Here is a 20,087-nt window from a genome sequence, read left to right on the forward strand (position 1 = left end):
TGTTAAGATTGACGGAATTAATTAAAGGACAAGCATGCCCTTAATTATTTTTCAAATTTTCAAAAACATATAGGCTCTGCTACTGGTTTCAATTGCCCACTCCCTGAAAAAAGCACAAAAAAAGGTATCTCCCTCTCTTTCCCTGCCTTCTGCCTCCTCCCTTCCCCTCTTCCCCTCTCTCTCTCCTCCTCCACTGCAGCTCACAAGCACAGCAGAAACTGAGCTCTGCTCAACCACTGAGCAGAGAAACACCAGTTCCCTTTGTTTTCCTCCTCCCTTCTCTTCTACCCCTCCGGCCCTCATTCTCCTTCTTCGGTCTCCGCTCCTCCCATTCCCCTCTTCCTCTCTTTCTCCTGCTCCACTGCAGCCAGCGAACACAGCAGAAACTGAGTTCTGCTCAATCACTGAACAGAACACCACCATGACACTGATAAGCCACCAAAAGACTCTCAAGCTATTCACGCATCAACTACAACAGATACATGTTCAAGCTAACCTCTATTCATTGTATTAGATAGATTTAAGTTTCAAATTATATGTTGTCACTGTAAAATAGGCACACATGTACAGAAATATATCAATTCTGTTGTACGTCACTAACTGGTCAAGATTGACATCTTAAGCAACTTGTTGCAGCAGCAGCAGATAGGCACAATCGACATCTACAGGTTTTTTTCGATAGTTCTGCAGCTTCTGCCCCACTTTTTTCTATGTTAAGGATTTTCAGAAACTAGATATTGATACAAAGAAAACAGCTCTACTGGTCAGCTAGGAGCAGGAAAAAAAGAAAATGAGGGTAAAATTGGAAATTTAATAAATATAATATACAAGTGGTATGACGTGCAAACATCCCAAAACGTTTCACTAACAGAGAGCCTATTTCTTTCAAGTGGGGCCACTCTAGAAGATAGACTTAAGTAGTTTTGGAAACCACAGGGTATATTTAAGTAATTAACCCTTAAAACAATGTTATCAGCAAACAACCTGCACGATGGGACCTCCTCCAGTCCTGAATATGTTTAGTTAGTCAATTCATCTATGACCAGTGCAAATAAATAAGGGCACCATCCACCAATGTAATCAAAATAACTAATAGCAAATACCTTATTCATGCATCACTTATCCCAAACACATGAGAAAACACCCATAGCATGAACCACTGTTCATCATCCAACAGAGATAAAGGTATGCTTAAAATAAATCCACTTCTACTTGCTCCCAATAAAAAGTCACTAACAATTAATTTTCTACTGAAACACTTCTATTAGTGGTTATACACCATTCCAAGAAAAGTTAAATTCAACCGACTTGTTTAGATAGTAGAAAATACTAAGAGCATATCTATCAATACCGAACAAGTAAAAGGAAATTATGGAACAAAATAAGGAATTTATTCCCACAGGTCACCAAGAAGGTAGTTGTCATTATTACATCCAACAAGACTTTCAACCAAGCAATCAAAGATTGAATTTTATAAGATTAGTACTTTGTAAAAAAACTATAATTTGATACATGGTGTCCATAAAATGGACAGGACACCAGTATGTCACCTGAATTCAAGATTTCTATCCTAGTTATTTGCATCAATGTCTGCATTCCTTATCATGCCTCACCTAAAAGAGAATATTACCTTAGCACAAGAAAATCCACTGACAACTGTGTGCTGCTTCATCAAATTTGATCTTAGCTCCTCAATCTTCCATATTGACTCAGCATCACCTTGAGAAGAGAAATTTCATAATGGAGAAATAAGTGACTGACTATAATTAAATATAATCATTAGTAGGTTCTCATCATTATAGCCATAGACCTGTCAATGACTCATGTGTACAAGTAAATTCAAAGAAAAAGCAAAAGCAGGAGTACTTCTGAAGTTTATTTTACAAGATCTGAGAATAATCATTATGCACTGCCCAAAAAGGTCAGAGGTTCAACCGGGGTCAAATTGGAGGTCAAACCATGATGATGTGGCATATGGATATATACTATGGGTCATATAAATATTATATATAATATATTTTATAACTTTTAAGTTTTAATATATTTAAATATGGTAGATAGATGGCAAGTTTCTTATTTAAAGCAAATGACTAGGGTTCAAGCCTCTTAATTTACATTTTCTTTAAAATACATGTATAATAATGTAATATGTACAATAAAGAGTCATTAATTAATGCAAAGTAAAGAGGTGGACTAATGGTAAGTAAGCAATCTGTAGAAATTAGAGGGCATGGGTTCAAATCTTACTAAACAAATTTTAAAATTTCAATTGTTAAGGACCCGGGCAGTTTCATAAAATCAGGACCGGTTCACCGGTTTTCTAGTTAAACTGGCCGATTAGCCAGCTTTCACCGGTTTTTGATTAAGTGCGGTTATTGGGGTATAGCTGAACCAGTCAAGTGCCCGGGTCATGGTTCAACCGGTCCGACTGGCCTGTCCGGTCCAATGTTCAAAACACTGACAAAAACAACCCTCCAGTTTTATCTCCAGGCTTCGCTCTGCTTACAAGAAGAGCTGCAGAGTGGATATCTCCCCAATAGGCTCCATCCAATCACCCTCCACACATCAATGCTATGGATTCTCCTACTTCTTGCCTCCAAAGATGAAAAGGCAAGACTATTATATGCATCAGTACCCCATCTTTCAACAAAGAACTCCTTAAGAGTTAGAGAGAGGATTTCATCTGAAGATTGTAACAAATCCTAAAACAGTCTGAAAATTAATAGTTAAGATGTCTACTTTGTTCTCCCCAAAATCTACCAAGGCTTTGTATTTGTCAAAGGGGGTTACAATCATAGTTGTCAAGGTGACGCCTAGGCAGGTGCCCTTGGAGGCTCGCCTCGCCCAGTCGCCAAGTAGTTTTGTGCACTATGTTATAAAATACTTTTATATTTTTTATTTTTTGACATTATAATTATAAAAAAAGGCATTATTAAACTAGAATACTCATTTTATGTGTTTATGTACTAATTTCTTTTTATTATTTTCTTATTTGTTAGGGTTTAATCAACACAAACATTGCTAACTGCTGTATTGAACCCATGGTTCAAAGTATCGATACACCTCTGTGTATCGGTGGAGGTGTATCAGTACTTATAACGATACTCCCCCTATTTTTTTTTATTTCTTTGGTTTCCAATTTCATTTTTAAATATATATATATATATATATATATATATATATATATTATTCCAAAAAATGGGTTCCTGAAAACACCTGTAAACATGTGTATTGGGGCGCCAAAGATACAATACAATACACCCTAACGGAGCCTATTGTATCAAAGTTTGATCCAAGTTTGATCCTAGATTGAATCCTCAAAGATTTCAGAACCTGAACCAATAAGCAAGGGAAGAACTTAAAATTTTGTCTAATCAACACATTTTCTTTTTACAGATCTTCTTCTTTTTCCACCTTTTCTTTTCTTCTTTTCCTATAACAAAAGTAGGGGCTCAGCCCCTATATTTTTTGAATTTCTTTCCTTTGTTCCTTTTCTTCTCATAAAATGTTGATTTTCTAAACTTAAAAACATGAAATTTATACTTCTCTTATGAAAATTATGGATAATTATTAAGGAAAGATGGTTATGGAACCTAGGGAACTACCCTAGGATATATGGTTTTACTTAAAAAAATCCATCGCCTAGGCAACTAAGGCAACTAGGCAACTACCCTCCTATCGGTAATATGTTCCTCTGCCTGAATTAAAAACTTGCTATCCCACTCTTCCTTCTGCAAAAGACCCATCAACCTACACTATCCATTAGACTTCACCAAGACCATGGGCTCCTGTTCTAGGGTTATAGACATACTAAACCTCTGATTAACCCCTTCCTCCCTTGTTGGACTCTTCATTGTAGCTGTCACTCCAAGGTTCACTAACTCCTTAGGCAAACTGCTAATATCCCTCCAGCCTTGACCATGTCTTCCTTCTGGGAAGCACGCAAACTATTCCTTTCCTCTACCAAAAAACTCAACCAAAGCTGAATAAGATTCCTTCCTTGGCATTCTTACTTTCAACTACATATTTCTTACCTTCTTCAGTTCCAAACTCTTGCCAGTTAATTTGTTAGCCTTTTGAACTCGTTCCTTCCACAAAGATCTGAAGCCATTCTACAGCTTCTAACCCACTCAACACAACCGTAGCCCTCCTTCCTACCCTTATCTTCAAGCTCAGCTTTCCTCTAACTTCCGCTTTCTCAAACAGGAAGTCCTTAGCTTCAACCTTCAGATTTGTTCTCCAACGACCTGCCTCCACGAACCTTCCCTCCATAACTGTTACAAATGTATTCTTTTCATCAACTGTCCGTTTTCTTGTAAGAGACTGGTCCTAGATTTTTCCAACTCCTTCACCTGCCAAGTCTTGTTCAATAAGCTTTCTTCCTTATATAAACCTTGGAATAAGAACCAAGCAGCATTTTCCCTTCATTTTCTCTTCTTTCTTTCAGTTTGATGAGGTCATCTGGAAAGAGAATCTAAAAGTACCGATCAGCAATTGAATGTGATGTTAGTTGAGGCAGTTCAGAATTTTGTGCTATTTAAAAGTTGCTCCATGATGCAGATCATTATATAAGAAGAAGAGTAGCTTGTAGTTTGAAGGATAAACAGATGCAAATGGGCTGGACCACCACTTGATAGAAGATTTATCACAAGATATTGCACATTCCTTGGAAAACCTTGTCACTTGGAAAAGCCAGAAATATAATGTGTAGCAAGGACTAATACAAAGAAGAATACAGAGCCATGAAACATACTACTTGTGAGATAATATGGCTAAAGCATCTTCTTTGTGAGATTGGGGTACCAATTATTGTACCTATTAATAATCATTTGATAATCAGGCTGCTGCCATAGTTTTCAAGGCACCAAGGCGAGGCTAGGCGACAAGGGAGCGCCTTGTTGCCTAGGCGATGCATTTTTTTAAGTAAAAAAATATATATCCTAGGGTAGTTCCCTAGGTTCCATAACCATATGCCCTTAATAATTATCCATAATTTTCATAAGTACAAAATTCATGTTAAAGTATAGAAAATCAACATAATCATAAGAAAAAGAAAAAAGAAAAGAAAATTCAAAAAATAAGGGGGCTGAACCCCTATTTTGTTATAGTAAAAGTATAAGAAGAAAAATACAGCATTTAGCAATGCTTGTGTTGATTAAACCCTAACAAATAAGAAAATAATAAAAAAAAATTAGTACATAAGAACACAAAATGAATATTTTAGTTTAATAATGTCTACTTTATAATTATAATCTCAAGAAATTAAGAATATAAAAGTATTTTATAACACAATGTACAAAACTGCTTGGCGGTTAAGCGAGGCAAGCCTCCAAGGGCACCTAGTCGCCTAGGCATTGCCTTGACAACTATGCCTGCTGCACATACTGCATCCAATCCTGTGTTTTATGAGAAAAGCATATTGAAGTGGAGTGGTTGAAAGATCAAAGGTGACTCTATGATCAAAGTGGGGCGGTTGAAAGATCCAGAATCTGTTATTTGCAGTTACAGCAATGGAATAGGAAATTCAAATGCCTAACAAGAAATACAACTCTGAGTGTATTAGGAGAGGACTGCTAATGTTTTTTTTGGATATTCTAGCCAAGCAAGGGGTGAATAGGGATATGTTGTATTGGGCTCATTTGTAAGCTGATATTGCTATATTTATGAGAGGAGAGGTCACATCTCGCACCTGTCCTAGGGATGCTTGTACTAGATACTACTTTGATTAATAAAATCCATTCTATCTATTGGTGATATATCCACTCCTTTTGTCAAGTTCAAAGACCAGTTGGCCAACCTGTTTACTAAGAGCTTAAGTCAGAATGGATTACATATGTAACAAGATGGAGTTATATGATATCTACGCTCCAGAATGATTTGGAGTCTTAGAAATATAAATGTATAAAGAATAAAGGGTAGTTTTGTCCATTTACTACAGATTACTTAAGTAGGGGTATTCTGGTCATTAGACTTGTAGACAGTTTCCTTTTATAGATACAACCTGAGCATAGATAAGGAAACTGACTCTGAGCCCCATCGTTCTCTCTGTTCTCTTCTCCTCTCCTATTTTTTCTTCTCTTCTCTTTTCTTTTCTTGTTTATTTTATTCTTGTTCCGTTGCACTTAAGATTGACTGCAGGTTACATAATACAATAAATAACAACAAAATATACTGTTCCGTGCACAATGAAATGTTAAATCAGTATTTCTATTAGGAGTTTGTTTCAATGATTCCTTTCCTTTCCTTTAACTTATCAAAAAAAAAAAAAAAAAGATTTCTTTCCTTTAAATACGAATAGGTAAAAAGAGAGATGTTATAGAGAACCTCTTTTGGCAGCAAATTCCATCCAAGTGTCAAACGTGGTTCGGCGCAGTTTCACCCCAGCCTTGATAAACTTTTTTGAGTACTTTGAGATCAACTCCCAATTGTTCGTATTGTAACAAATGCTGAAATCGGGGCAAGTGAAATATGAAATCATAATGCAGATCAATTACAACAATAACATATAGTAATAGATTACAGCATAGTTGTCAAGGTGACGCCTAGGTGTCTAGTCACTTTTTAGGGCTCGCCTCGACCAAACACCAAGTGGCTTATATACCACTTATACAAAGTTTATAATGTTTTCATGTGTTTTTATACTTTAGTATATAATATTAATATAGGCATGATGCACTGTATCATTCTATTATTTTGTTCACAAAATAACATCTTTTATTTCAAGCTGCTTATTTTATTAGGGTTCTGAGTGAGATATTCAAAAGTTGAGAACCGAAGAAGACTAACAGGGTTTGAGTGATACAGAGTTCGAAGTCTTAAGCAAGGAACACCAACCAATCGCCTAGGTGACTAGGCGGCTTTGGCTGGGCACCTCGCCCAAACACCTTGACTTTTAGCAACTAGGTGTCCTTCTAGGCAACTAGGCACCCGCCTAGGTGACAAAAATGACAAGGCGGGCGCCTTTTATAGTATCATTTATATTGCTGTATCTTATTAATGTATGTGTTAATACATTTTATTATATGCTCTATATATATCGATTATACTTTGTTTTAATGTTTTACTATTGAAATTTAAAAGATCAAAGGATTTTGAGAAGAGAAAAAGAAAGAAAGAAAGAGGAAAGAAAGAATAGAATAATAAAGTTCTTTTTTTCTGTTCTCTCTCTCTAATTAAATAAAACAGAAACTCCATCCTTGTTTTTTTTTCTATTTTACTTTCCATCTTGAATGATTATCATATAAAGTTAATAACCTTCTTTAGCTGCTAATTAATATGAATTTGCTCTATTAAATACATATTATAGTAGTATTATTTTTGAAAATAATGAAATTAATATATGTAAAAGATTTTTATCTTTTAGATGTGATCATTAGCCACGTATCTAGAGGAAATTTAATGTTCTTAATAAAGAGAATTGCTTTTTTTTATCAATAACAAATTCATTAATTCAGCATAAGAATAATTACAAAGAGGAAGACAAACTTTCTTCTCTTCCAATTACAACATGAGCCCTCAAGAAAAGAAAAGAAAAAAAAAAAGAGAAGCAATAAAATTACATCTGAGCCCAAAACATTGATTCCCTCTCCACCCCTTGTTTAGCTAATCCATCAGCAAAAGAATTAGCCGATCTTTTAACCCAACTAATCTTAACTTCCATCTCTTGCACCAGCCACTTAAATTTCCTCCTCACATTGCTGAGAATTGCTATTTTTCCAATTAACATACATGCTGAATGGTATATGAAACTAGGAAACTAGCCAAAAGTCAGTTTTTTATATTATAAAATTTTTGTCGCCTAGGCGCCCCAGTGTCGCCCAGAATTGCCTAGACGCCTTGAAAACTATGCGCAGAAGGTATTTTTCTTCTGGAAAAAAAACAGGGGCCCCGCCCCTTCTTCCTTTTTCTGGAACAAAAACAGGGGCTCCAGCCCTTCTTTTTCTTCTTTTGGAACAAAAACAAGGGCTCCAGCCCTTCTTATTCTTCCTATTTCTGCAACTAAAACAGGGGGTCCTCCCTTCTTCTTTCTCCTATTTCTAGAACTAAAACAGGAGCTCCACCCCTTCACCATTTTTGAGTCTTCCCTTTTGTGGTTTCATTTTTGAAAGACAAGAATAGGGGCTTCACCCCATATTTTCCATGTTACTTTTGGCCGTTTTACTTCTTTTCCTACAAGAGAAACAGGGGATCAGCCCCTTGTTTTTCTATCCTTTTTAGACACTAAGTGATGTCTAGGTGGGGCACCTAGGCAACTAGGCGCTCCCTTGTCGCCTAGGTTCATCTTGGCACCTTGAAAACTATAGATTGCAGTCTTATAAATAGAACTGCCCCACATCCAGATCGGGTCAGATATATTCTCTACAAATCTTTGTGTGTGAAGCTAACTGATAGTTCAAATATAAATTTCCCATAAAATTCATCAAAAAAAAATATAAATTTCCCATAAAAAGGAAGTCTGGCGCTCATATACCATACAAGGTGGCTTTTTTGATGTGGTCAGTAGCACTTGACAGATGTCTGACCAGTGATTTAAAAGGCATGCCTAGGCGCACAAGCAAGGTGCATAAAGTATACGCCTCACCTAGGCCCCAAGTGCAGCACTTTCAAAAGGCACACACCTAGTGCACCCAGGTGTCGCCTGGTGTGCCTTGCGCTTCAGCCCAGGCATGCGACTTTTTATTGTTTGCACTTTTTTTGAACCTAGTGACTGGGCCAGGGGCACTGCCCGTCTGCCCCAGAACCCCAACCAAGCCCCTTGAGGCAAAACCAAACAATTCCATGTAAGTGTCTTAAATTCTTAATCCCTATACAAAAAAAGAAGGATTTTATAATTTTAATTGCCTTCTAAGAACAAAAGAAAAAAAAACGAGTACATGAGGAAATGTACAGAAGAAATAAAGAACAGAGAAACTGCCTCAGAAATTACACTGGTAGGTGCTGATCACTATACAAATGGTTTAAATGAGCAGAAGATTCTGTAAGGCTATCTGCAATTCTGCTATTACATTCACTTCCCTAGGAATCCACAACAGATTTGCTATCCTTAGAGCTAAGATGTCTCTAGCCTCAATCAGGTAATGAGCCAGCCTCCAATGTCTGCCATCTTTCTCTCCAGCCACTCGATTGTATTTGTAGAATCCCCAGTGGTTTAAAGCGCATCTAAGTGCACAGGTGAGGTACATTTTTTGTTCTTTTTTGCCCACTTCACTCGCTCATCAAAGCTTCAAGAACCCCCTATTTGCTAATGTTGTTCATTCATTCATCCTAATAAAATATCTTCTTAAAAGGAAATTAAAATTATTATATTTTTCATGTAGGGATTAAGAATTTAAGACACTAACATGGACTTGTTTGGGCTTGCCTCAAGGGGCTTGCTACTAAGACCCTTGAGGAATGCTAGAATATTTCAAGGAAGGAAAGGGAGTAGGCAGAAACTAAAGAACTATGTGTTGAATAGGGCAAATACCATGGCTGAAGACTTTGGAAATTTTTCATAAATTCTCATATGATGACCTTTGGAGAAACTGGACAGCAGTAGTGAGGTGTTCTTCCATAGAATAAGATAGTTACAAGGTGGTCCCTTTCCGCCTGAAGGCCCATTGAAGCATAACTTTGATGGAAGTAACTTGGGCAATCCAGGGTTATCAGAATGGGGGATGTTCTGAGGAATGAGATTGGACAGGTGGTACTGCTCTACTCAGACCAATAAAAGTTGGAGATTCTGTTAGGGAAGAGCTATTAGCTGTTGTACAAGGGGTGCAATTTGCAAACCAATTGGGGGTAGAGTGTTTAATCATTGAAGGGGATCCCAAGGTGGTGGTGGGCCAGCTGAAAAACCCGAGGATACTATATGGTGCTACAAGAATGAAACTAAGAAATTTAATGGCTGACAAGGAATATGTCGGTTTCCATACAGTGGGTGGGGAGACCAACAAATGCTTTGGCTAATGTGTTAGCCATAAGGGCCTGTTCGTTTGCTCTGAAGTCTGATATCTGAAAGCGCAATAATTACATTAAGAGGTATATTGGTATTGGTGAACTTTTCTTTCCACTGAACTCTGAATACAGAAAATGTTGTTCTGAACTCTGAATTCTGAATTCTGAAAATTATCAAATATCTAGTTTGACCCCATATATTAGAGTTTTTGTGTGTCTTTTGGGGAGTACCATTGGAAAACAAAAAATTGTATGATTGCACTTTAAGAGATAAGAGATAAGAGGAAATGAACAGCCATTTTTCTCTTAAAGTTAAAAGAATTCCTCTTAAGAGATAAGAGTTAAGAGGAAACGAACAGGCACGAGGGGTAAATAGGGAAGAATTGTTTTGGGCTCACCTGTGATTTATGTAATTTATTGCTAGTTTACTTGTGAGCTATTTAGAGAGGCTGCAGTTCGTGCATCTACATGGTATGCTGTATGAATTTACAATTCTAAATCAGTTTCTGAATTAACAAAATTTCTTTTACTCATCAAAAAAGGGGGCTTGCTACTAAGTGCATAGGCAAAGTGCATTTTTTGTTCTTTTTTGCTCACTTCGCTTGCTGACCAAAGCTTCAAGAACCCCCTATTTGCTAATGTTGTTCATCCATTCATCCTAATAAAATATTTTCTTAAAAGGAAATTAAAATTATAAAATCCTTTTTTTAGAATAGGGATTAAGAATTTAAGACTAACATAGACTTGTTTGGATTTGCCTCCAGGGGCTTGCTACAAAGGCAGCTCATAGAATCAAGAATGCAAAATGTTTTATATCACGTTAGCTATTTGAAGCAATGCAATTGAGGAAAAAAGAGATTGAGGGTTTACATGCTTGAATATGGTTTACACGAGTGGTGCAGTGGGTGAAATCTATGGAGCCTTTTACTGATGTTTCTACAATGGCATTGATAAATAATTGGAAGGAAGTGGAAGCTTCAGCTCCTAGCAAAGTTGTTTCCCTTCCACTGTGGAGACCTCCAGCTCTTGGATTCATCGAGTTGAACTTTGATGGTAGCAGTGAAGAAAACCCCGGCCCTTCAGGTGTTGGAGGAGTCCTCACGAATTAGGATGGCAAAGTTATTGCCTTGTTTTCAGGCCCAATTGGTGTGGGGGATTCACTTCAAGCAGAGATTTTGGCTGCTATGGAGGATGCAAACAGACTAAGGAACTGAACATGTGCAGGTTGATCATTGAAGGAGATTCAAAATTGGCAATAGGCTGGCTAGAGAATGAGGATGATGTCTTGTGGAGCTTCATTAATGAAAAAAGGAAATTTAGGTGGATTATTCAAGGAATGGAAGTGAGACTGCAGTAGGTTAAAAGATGTGCCTTGAACTTACCAAACAAAGGGTGGGAAGGAATCAAATGTTTTGGGCTATCTTGTAATGTTGTTATTCCTTGTGGGGAGAGTTAAGAGTGTCTACCTCTCCCTACTGTTGTACTTGTTATTGATCAAAAACGGTTCTGTTATTGATAAAAAAAAAAAGCATATACTCATGGCTGACAGCTACAGATCATTTCAGTAACATTTCCCATCATAGTTTTTTGAACCTACTACCCTACTACGTTGTTTTTGTAATTGTTAGTAGGTGAGCAACAAATGATAATAGATTGCTTGTATAGTGTCTCATGTACAGGATTATACTTGTACACAGTGAATCAAGTTGAATGAAAGAATGAATACCTTACCTTATCTCAAAAAAAAAAAAGAAAGAAAAAGATTACAATCTTTTTACAACTGAATAAAAAGTTTGCCATAATGCCATGTTTCATAAATGCAAGTGTATAGCAGCTCTTTTGGAAATTTTGCACTCTAATATGGACAATCATCTCCAGAAATTCTAATGAACTAAGCCTATAGGTAGTTAATGACACAATATATTAGGACAATTTCCATATGAGGATGTGGTACACAAAATGGTCGCAAGTACTAAACTAACAATGGTGCTTGATGTACCTTTAAGCATTTTATTTCACTATCAGTAGGGCTCAATTGTCTTGTGATTAAGTGTAATTACCACCAAGTAAAACAAAAGTAGGCTGAGCGCCTTTTTAATTATAGACTACTTTAGGTTCAGACCATTTTGTTGGGTAAAAGCCTAAAGAAAATCATCATTATATACAAATTGTAATCACATTTACTTTTTGTTAAAAGTATAAATTTCATTGTTTTTGAGAAAGGGTAACTTTCATTAACAAAAGGAGGGAAGGATATATAAGAGATACATTAATCCAGCATTGATGAAAAAAACAAAAACCAAAAAAATCTTCCCAACCCATTAAAGAGGAAGCTCTATATTGCTTGTACAAAAAGTCCCTATCCACCCCAGATTTAGCTAGAGAATCTGCCACTGAGTTCAAATCTCTTGGAATCCACCTGAAAACATAGGCCAACTGTGATTGGATAACCCTGATTTCATTGAGCTGATAAGAGAATCTCCAAGGCCCCTCCTGCTGGTTTAGCAACCAGCTAATTACCACCTTTGAGTCTGATGTAATTTGTATTATATGCCGCAGAGGGGCATTCTTGTCCTTTTCCTTTTATTTTATTTTGTTTAGTCGCCCTACTATTTAATATAATAGAACTGGTGCAGCCAGCTAAGATTGTCTTCGACTCTCACATCCTTCGTCTCTTCTTCTTCTTCTCCTTCTTCATCTTCTTCTCTTCTTCTCCTAGCCGAAAACATGGTATCAGAGCAGGAAGATACTCTCTAAATCCACTCTCTGGTCGTAGCACATCTGAGAACATTTCGGCCCAGCCCTGAGAAGGAACAGTACCAGGAACGAACTCGTCTCAGCCCTGAGAAGGAACAGTACCAGGAACGAACTCGTCTCAGCCCTGAGAACACTTCGGCCCCTCTTCTCTCAGAACTTGCCTGAAATCTAAAAGAAGGCAATTCCAGAAATCTGTGGATGGTTGATTGAAGTTTCTTCTAGAGGTCTGTGGCTTTCTTTTCTTTCCTTTTATTACTTCTGGGTTGCAATCTTCAAAAAGGTTGCTCGTACTGAACAGGGGCAAGAATATTTTTCTTTGTATCTTCGGTTCTTGGCAGTAAGTCCAAGGACAGGCTAAGTTCTGCATTGACCGAATGGTGTAAGGGGTGTTTGACCCTTCTCTGTGGATATGTAGATCCAAAACTGTAAGGTTTGAAACCTTGTAGGTCATGAGTGACCTGGTTAAATTGACAGGGTACTGCAGTAGCTTCCATTGATGCTTTTTTATGTGGATGGTATTGCCTGGAAGAGGTCTGAATGTTTGACAGACCTTTACACTGGTGTGTATTAGCTTGTTGTGGTTGACTGGTACAGCAGTTGTTAACCTTGGAGACCTATTTGCTCTGTCAAAGTGTATTTCTACATAAGCTGAAATTGGGTTCTGATTGCACTTAGAGTGAGGGCTGTGAATTTCTCTTTGTGGGTGTGTATTGACTGAAATTATGAATTCTGAAGATTTTGTAACTTCGGGAACCACCATGAATCAAGGTGGAATGAGTAGTAGTCATGACTCCATGAATTTCCCAATGACTATTACCCCCAAGGAGATGCGGCTGTATATCACAGCCAGGGGTAAGGCAGGATATATTAATGGGAAAATAAAGGAACCTAGGGCTGGTACTGCCAAATACGATAAGTGGGACCAAGAAAATTGCATGATTATGTCCTGGCTTTTGACATCCATGTTACCATCCGTCAAACAGAATTTTATGTGGGCCGAGACAGCAAAAGAAATATGGGATCAAGCGCAAGCAACTTATTCAAAGCAGAGGCATTATGCTAGAATTTACCAGCTACAAGCAGAATCTTCGACATGTAAGCAGGGAGAAAGGAACTTATCGACCTATTATTCTGCTCTCACTTCAGTTTCGAAAGAACTAGACTATTATCAGAACATTGATTGGGAACGTGAAAAGGATGCTAAAGCATACAAAAAGTTAGTGTCACAACAAAGGGTGTTCGCTTTCCTTCTGGGTTTGAATCCAATGTATGAACCTATTCATGTTCAGATTTTGGGCAGCAAGACCTTCCATCTGTCCAAGAGGTTTATGCACGTGTTCAGTCTGAAGAGAGTAGGAAATCTGCCATTAACCCTCCTGAGGGGGAGACTATTGCTCATGCTGTAAGGGGTAACACTGGGGCACCAAGAAAAGGGGAAAATCAGAAAAAGACAGATGATAAAGACAAACTATGGTGCAATCGTCAAAAATCTAGGCTCACCCATGAAACCTGTTGGGAATTGAATGGGAAACCAAAACGGGCACAGGAATTGGGTAAGAAATCAGCACAAGAACCAAGCAAGAAGCCATACCAGAAGAAGTTTACTTCGGCTAACCTTGCATCTCATGAACATCAAAGTACTTCTCAGAGTTGTCCCCCTTGTTCTGACCCAAAGGAAGATATTATCAATTCCTTCCGTGACCACTTAGAGCAATATGGTAGGGCTCTCCGCAATGCTGATTCTAGACCCACACCTTCTACTTCCTTTGCCTCCTCTTCAGGTAATTCTGCCTCAGCTTTCCATGTGTCTACTGATAACCCGAAATCCCCATGGATTATTGATTCTGGTGCATCCAACCATATGACTAGTAAAGTCAACCTTATTTCAAACATATTCTCTTCTCTCTGGTAGAGATAAAGTGAGGCTAGCAGATGGATTCTTCCCCTCCATTGCTGGTCAAGGATCTATATCTTTGCCTTTTGTCCTCCCCTTATCTAATGTCCTACATGTTCCAAAGTTACCTATTAATTTGTTATCCATCAATAATACTACTCATGCTTTGAATTGCTTAGTAACCTTTCTTCCACACTCTTGTGTTTTTTAGGATTTGGCTACCGGGAGGATGATTGGTAGAGGGAACATGGTGGATGGTCTCTACATGCTGGAGAAGAAAGTTGGTCTTATAGCTTCAGAGTCTTTGAGTCTGTCGAGTAAGAGTCTGATTGTTTTGTGGCACCACCGTTTGGGCCATGTGTCTTTTGAGTCGTTGAAGTTTTTGTTTCCATATTTGTTTAAGTCTGTGTCTATTAGTGATTTCCAGTGTCAAGTGTGTCAACTGAGTAAACATTGTAGAACCTCATTCCTTTACGTAAAAAAAGATTAGAATTTCCTTTTCACATTCTGTATTCAGATGTGTGGGGACCGGTTAATATCCCAACTGAGAATGGTTACAAGTATTTTATTTCCCTTGTTGATGACTTCTCTCACTACACTTGGGTTTATCCTATGCATTCACAGGAGGAAGTACCTAAAATTGTAAAAGACTTTCAGCGTATGGTTTACACTCAATTTCAATCCAAGATTCGAATATTTCAATCAGATAATGCTAAGGAATACTTCCATGGAGACATCACAGAGTTCTTTGCATCCTATGGCTCTCAACACAAGAGCTCATGTGCCAAAACCCCACAACAAAATAGGGTCGCAAAGAGAAAAATCAACATCTCCTTGAAGTTGCTCGAGGATTAATGTTACAGATGAATGTTCCCAAAAGATTTTGGGTGGATGATGTCCTGACTGCTGCCCATGTCATCAATAGAACACCATCTCGGGTATTGGAATATGGGTCCCCTCATCAGCTACTCTTCCCTAAAGCTCCTCTGTTTCCTATCCCTATGCGGGTCTTTGGATGTAAATTTTTTGTTCATGATCTTTCTCCTACTTGTGGTAAGCTTGACCCCAAAGCTATTTTGTGTATTTTTCTTGGTTATCCCCTTTTTGAGAAAGGCTATCGTTGCTTTGACCCTATGTCAAAAAAATACTTTGTTTCTATGGATGTCTCTTTCTTTGAAGATTTCCCCTATTTTCCCGTTTCTCCTCAGAGGGAGAGTGGAGTTGAGGAGAAACAGAGTCAAACTCAAGTTTTGTTGTCTTCTATTCCCGATCCTCCTCCATTTCGTGTCTTCTAGAGATTGCACTACAAAAATCAAGGCCAATAGTGTTCAATTGCCACAGAGCCATCATGAACTATGCCACCAATGCCATCAGAATCTCAGGGGTTGGATCCTTCACCTCACCCAAGTATTATTGTTCCAATTGATATTCCTGAACCTATTGATATTGACACTTCAGGTTGTGATTTGAACTTTCCTATTGCAAAAATGAAGGGTGTCAGATCATGCACCACACACCACCCTATATCTCACTTCTTGTCCTATGAGAATGTCTCATCTTCTTTTCGTGCTTTTCTATCTGCTAGGGGTGGATTCGAGCCGAGCCGAGCCGAGCCGAGCCGAATAGTACTAGGCTTGAGCTCGAGCTCGGTTCGAGCCAGAACCTTGAGCTCGAGTTCGACTCAAATCAAAAGCAATCTCCAAGGGCTTGGTTTAGCAGGTTTCACCAGGCAGTTCAATAGATGAGCTTTAAGTAGTGCCAATCTGATCACACACTTTTTGTGAAGAGGGAACAAGAGAAAACAGCAACCCTGATTATCTACGTAGATGATATTGTCATGACTGGAGACTGGGTCTCAGAGATTCAGAGATTAAAAAAATTCCTTGCTACAAAGTTTGAAGTAAAGGATCTAGGGCATTTATGCTACTTCCTTGGTATTGAAGTTCCTCGCTCTCAACAATGTATCTTCAATTCCCAAAGGAAGTACACCTTAGATCTCCTAAAGGATACAGGGAAGTTAGGAGCTAAACCTACTGACACACCTATAGATGTAAATCATAAGCTTGGTGATTGCAGTGGTGAGCCCTTGAAAGATCCAAGGCAATACCAAAGACTTGTGGAAAAGCTTCTTTACTTATCCATGACCAGGCCTGACATTGCATATGTTGTGGGTGTCCTCAGTCAATTCACACATGCACCCAAGGAGGCACACCTAGAGGCAGCAGACAGAGTTCTTAGGTACTTGAAGAAGTTCCCAGGAATAGGTTTACTCTTTAAGAAGCATGGGTACATGAGAGTAGAGGTGTACACAGATGCAGACTGGGTCAGCTCAGCGGATGACAGAAGATCCACTAGTGGATATTGTGCCTTTGTTGGTGGAAACCTTGTGACTTGGAGAAGCAAAAAACAGAATGTGGTGGCCAGGTCAAGTGCAGAGGCAGAATACATGGCTATGTCTCATGGAATTGCAGAATTACTGTGGATCAAGAACCTATTGAGTGAATTAGGATTTCCTTTTGATGATCCTATGTCACTCTACTATGACAACAAAGCTGCCATCAACATTGCAGCCAACCCAGTTCTCCATGATAGAACCAAGCATATTGAGGTTGACAAGCATTTCATCAAAGAGAAAATTGAGAAGGGGCAAGTGTGCACCCCCTACATTAGTTCTGATGAACAACTTGCAGATGTTATTACTAAAGGATTATGATCATTACGACATTATGATCTTTGTGACAAGTTGGGGATGATTGACATCTACACCCCAACTTGCGGGGGAGTAATGTAATTTGTATTATATGCCGCAGAGGGGCATTCTTGTCCTTTTCCTTTTATTTTATTTTGTTTAGTCGCCCTACTATTTAATATAATAGAACTGGCGCAGCCAGCTAAGATTGTCTTCGACTCTCACATCCTTCGTCTCTTCTTCTCCTTCTTCATCTTCTTCTTCTCTTCTTCTCCTAACCGAAAACAGAGTCTCCTTCCACCACCACTGAAGAAATATTCAGGGATTTTATGCACCTCATCCCCACCAGCAAGGCCTGCATCTCGGCTTCAACAGCTTCAGCCTCCCCAATGGGCTTGTTGCACTCCTCCCAAATGCACCAGAAAACCGCATGGAAAATAGCCTTCCCATAAAGAGCACTACTTTTACTCAAGGTACACCCAGGCCATTGCAAAAGAATGTCAGACACTGAGTTGGGAGGAGCCCAATGGAAACTGCCTCTGTAGAAGATGTCCAAGAAGAATTGCCACAGACTTCTGGCTACTTCACAATTTATAAGAAGGTGACCACATGACTCCCCATCTTCCATGCACAAAACACAGATATGAGAAGCAACATAAAGCCTTTCTCTTTCTTAAGATAATATCACAGGTATCAATATTGCCACAAAAAGCCTCCCATACAAAGAAGCATATTCTATAGGGGGAAGCGGAGTTAGTTGCCCCGGAAACCAGTACGCTGTGGAAGGATTTGGTGGAAAACTGACCATACACAGAAGGCCACCATATTCTTTTATCCTGAACCAAAGGGGAAGGGAAGACAATAGAAAGGGAGGACAGCAGAGAGAAGATATCTTGAGTTTCGGAATCTGTCAAGGCTCTATAGAAGTTAAAATTGAAAGAGAGACCATTATCTCCTCTGGGAATAACAGAAGAGACAGATGCTTGTTTATCCCAGGTAAGTCTAAAGAAGAGAGGGTAGGAAAAACAAAAGGGGTTGCTGACCCAACCACAGATCAGTCCAGAACTTAATCCGAGAGCCATTGCCCAATCTAAAATGTAAAAATAAAAGGGGGAGAAAAGATCAAAGAGGAAAGAGATACCTTTCTAAGGGCTGTGAGAGAGGATCTAAAAGAGACCTGATTGGAGTCAATGCTACCCAAATACTAGATAGCAGGAGAGGAATACAAAGCAATAAAGTGGCTCCACAATACTAGAAACAAAAACGATAAGTATTACAAATCAACTCTCAGCCCTGGCAGAACCCACACCAAGGGTCTCCCCATCCCTCCCTCCCTCCCCTCTCTCCATCAAAGAACTGGGACAAGACAATTAGAAACCATTATTCAACATGAACTAAGGATTGGATTTGACCCCAGGTATGCCTCCTCTCAATTCCTGTCAATTCTCAACATTCACACACCTTTTTCTAGAGGGAGAAACTTCTTTCTCTATATTCCCACTGAAAGTTGGTGAAACTGTATAATTCAGCCATTCCCCATATCTAAGGTTCCTTTGCATCCAATTAAAACAGTCTCAAAAATTCCCACTAAAAACCCTAGTTCTCGAAAGTCTCTAATTCTAAGAATTCTTGTCTTTTGTTATCAAACCTTACCAAAACCTCCAAATTCAATGCCCTATTTTGATTGGCTTACTTAAACCTTCCCCCAAAACAATCTGAAGAAATTTCCTTCCAATGTTGACATTTTGAATTTTTTTCTCTTGCTAAAAATTTGTCTATTGCATGAGTTTTAGCATAGACTAGCCTTCAAATCACATCATACAGCTATATAGCCCTAAACAAACCCTTATCCTGCTTCCCTAGACCTTGCCCCTAGGGACCCAATGCCTTACTACTGTCATTTACTTATCAGTGTCCCTCAAAACTGTTACAAACAAACCCTTATCCCACTCCCCCCAGCCCCTCAAACCCAAACCTTGGACCTAACCCCTTAATACCGCCATTTACTTTTCAATTTCCCTCAAAAACTGTTATAAATCCAGCCTTGAATCAGATCAAACCTTGGACCTCTCTCATGCTCATGGGTAACAGTTACTAATCTGTAAAAAAATGCATAGTCAATCTTCTTGCTTCCATTTTTTCTTTCACGGCAAACATTAATAATTTCTGGAAAAACAATATATAAAAGTCAATCTTCTTGCTTCTTCCCTTCTCCCATTTCTCTAGTAGTTTCTTCCAAGGACCCAAGTATCAATATTGGGTATCATATTGAACAACTCAGATACAGATATGGATACGGATACACTATGGAAATGCATGGATACAAATGAAAAATATGGAAACACTTGGATACGCTAGGGAAATGCATACAAATTCCATAAATACAGTAATAACACTAAACTTAAGGTAATAAAGCCACAAATAATGTATAAATACATAAAAAATATATATTATAATTGTGTATATGAACAAATATATTACAACTAATATAGTAGGATGCATAGATATCAAACAATTTTATTGATAATGCATCAATCAAGAATCCAAAACACAAAACATATGCACCTATTATATTTTAATTATTATATCAATTATTTTCTATTTTACTTTTTTACATAAACAAAAAAGTCAACCAAATATTAAATTCTCAAATATAAATTAAAATATCAATTAATAATTTATAAAAAATATATAATCTCAAATTGAAATATATAAAATATATTAAAACTTCTAAGATAGATATCATATGAAAATTCGTAATTTTTAATTACAAAAAATAATTATTCAATTATTAATATTTTTATTCTATAT

At 38.0% G+C, this 20,087-nt stretch overlaps 1 protein-coding gene across 8 annotated transcripts in view; it reads right to left on the bottom strand.

Moving 5' to 3' along the window:
- The window catches only part of LOC104599730 (adenylyl cyclase), a 56,052-nt gene that overhangs the window by 6,590 nt on the left and 29,375 nt on the right, over nucleotides 1–20,087 (bottom strand). For all 8 annotated transcript variants that reach the window (XM_010262399.3, XM_019198162.2, XM_019198161.2 and 5 more), the window contains 2 exons: nucleotides 6,325–6,446; nucleotides 1,631–1,719 (listed from right to left, as the gene is read on the bottom strand). In XM_010262399.3, the coding sequence (XP_010260701.1) occupies nucleotides 1,631–1,719; nucleotides 6,325–6,446 (211 nt within the window). The remainder of the gene's footprint in view (nucleotides 1–1,630; nucleotides 1,720–6,324; nucleotides 6,447–20,087) is intronic.

The sequence above is a fragment of the Nelumbo nucifera genome, chromosome 7, assembly GCF_055504915.1.
Source record: "Nelumbo nucifera cultivar China Antique chromosome 7, China Antique-T2T, whole genome shotgun sequence".
Classification (NCBI taxonomy): domain Eukaryota; kingdom Viridiplantae; phylum Streptophyta; class Magnoliopsida; order Proteales; family Nelumbonaceae; genus Nelumbo; species Nelumbo nucifera.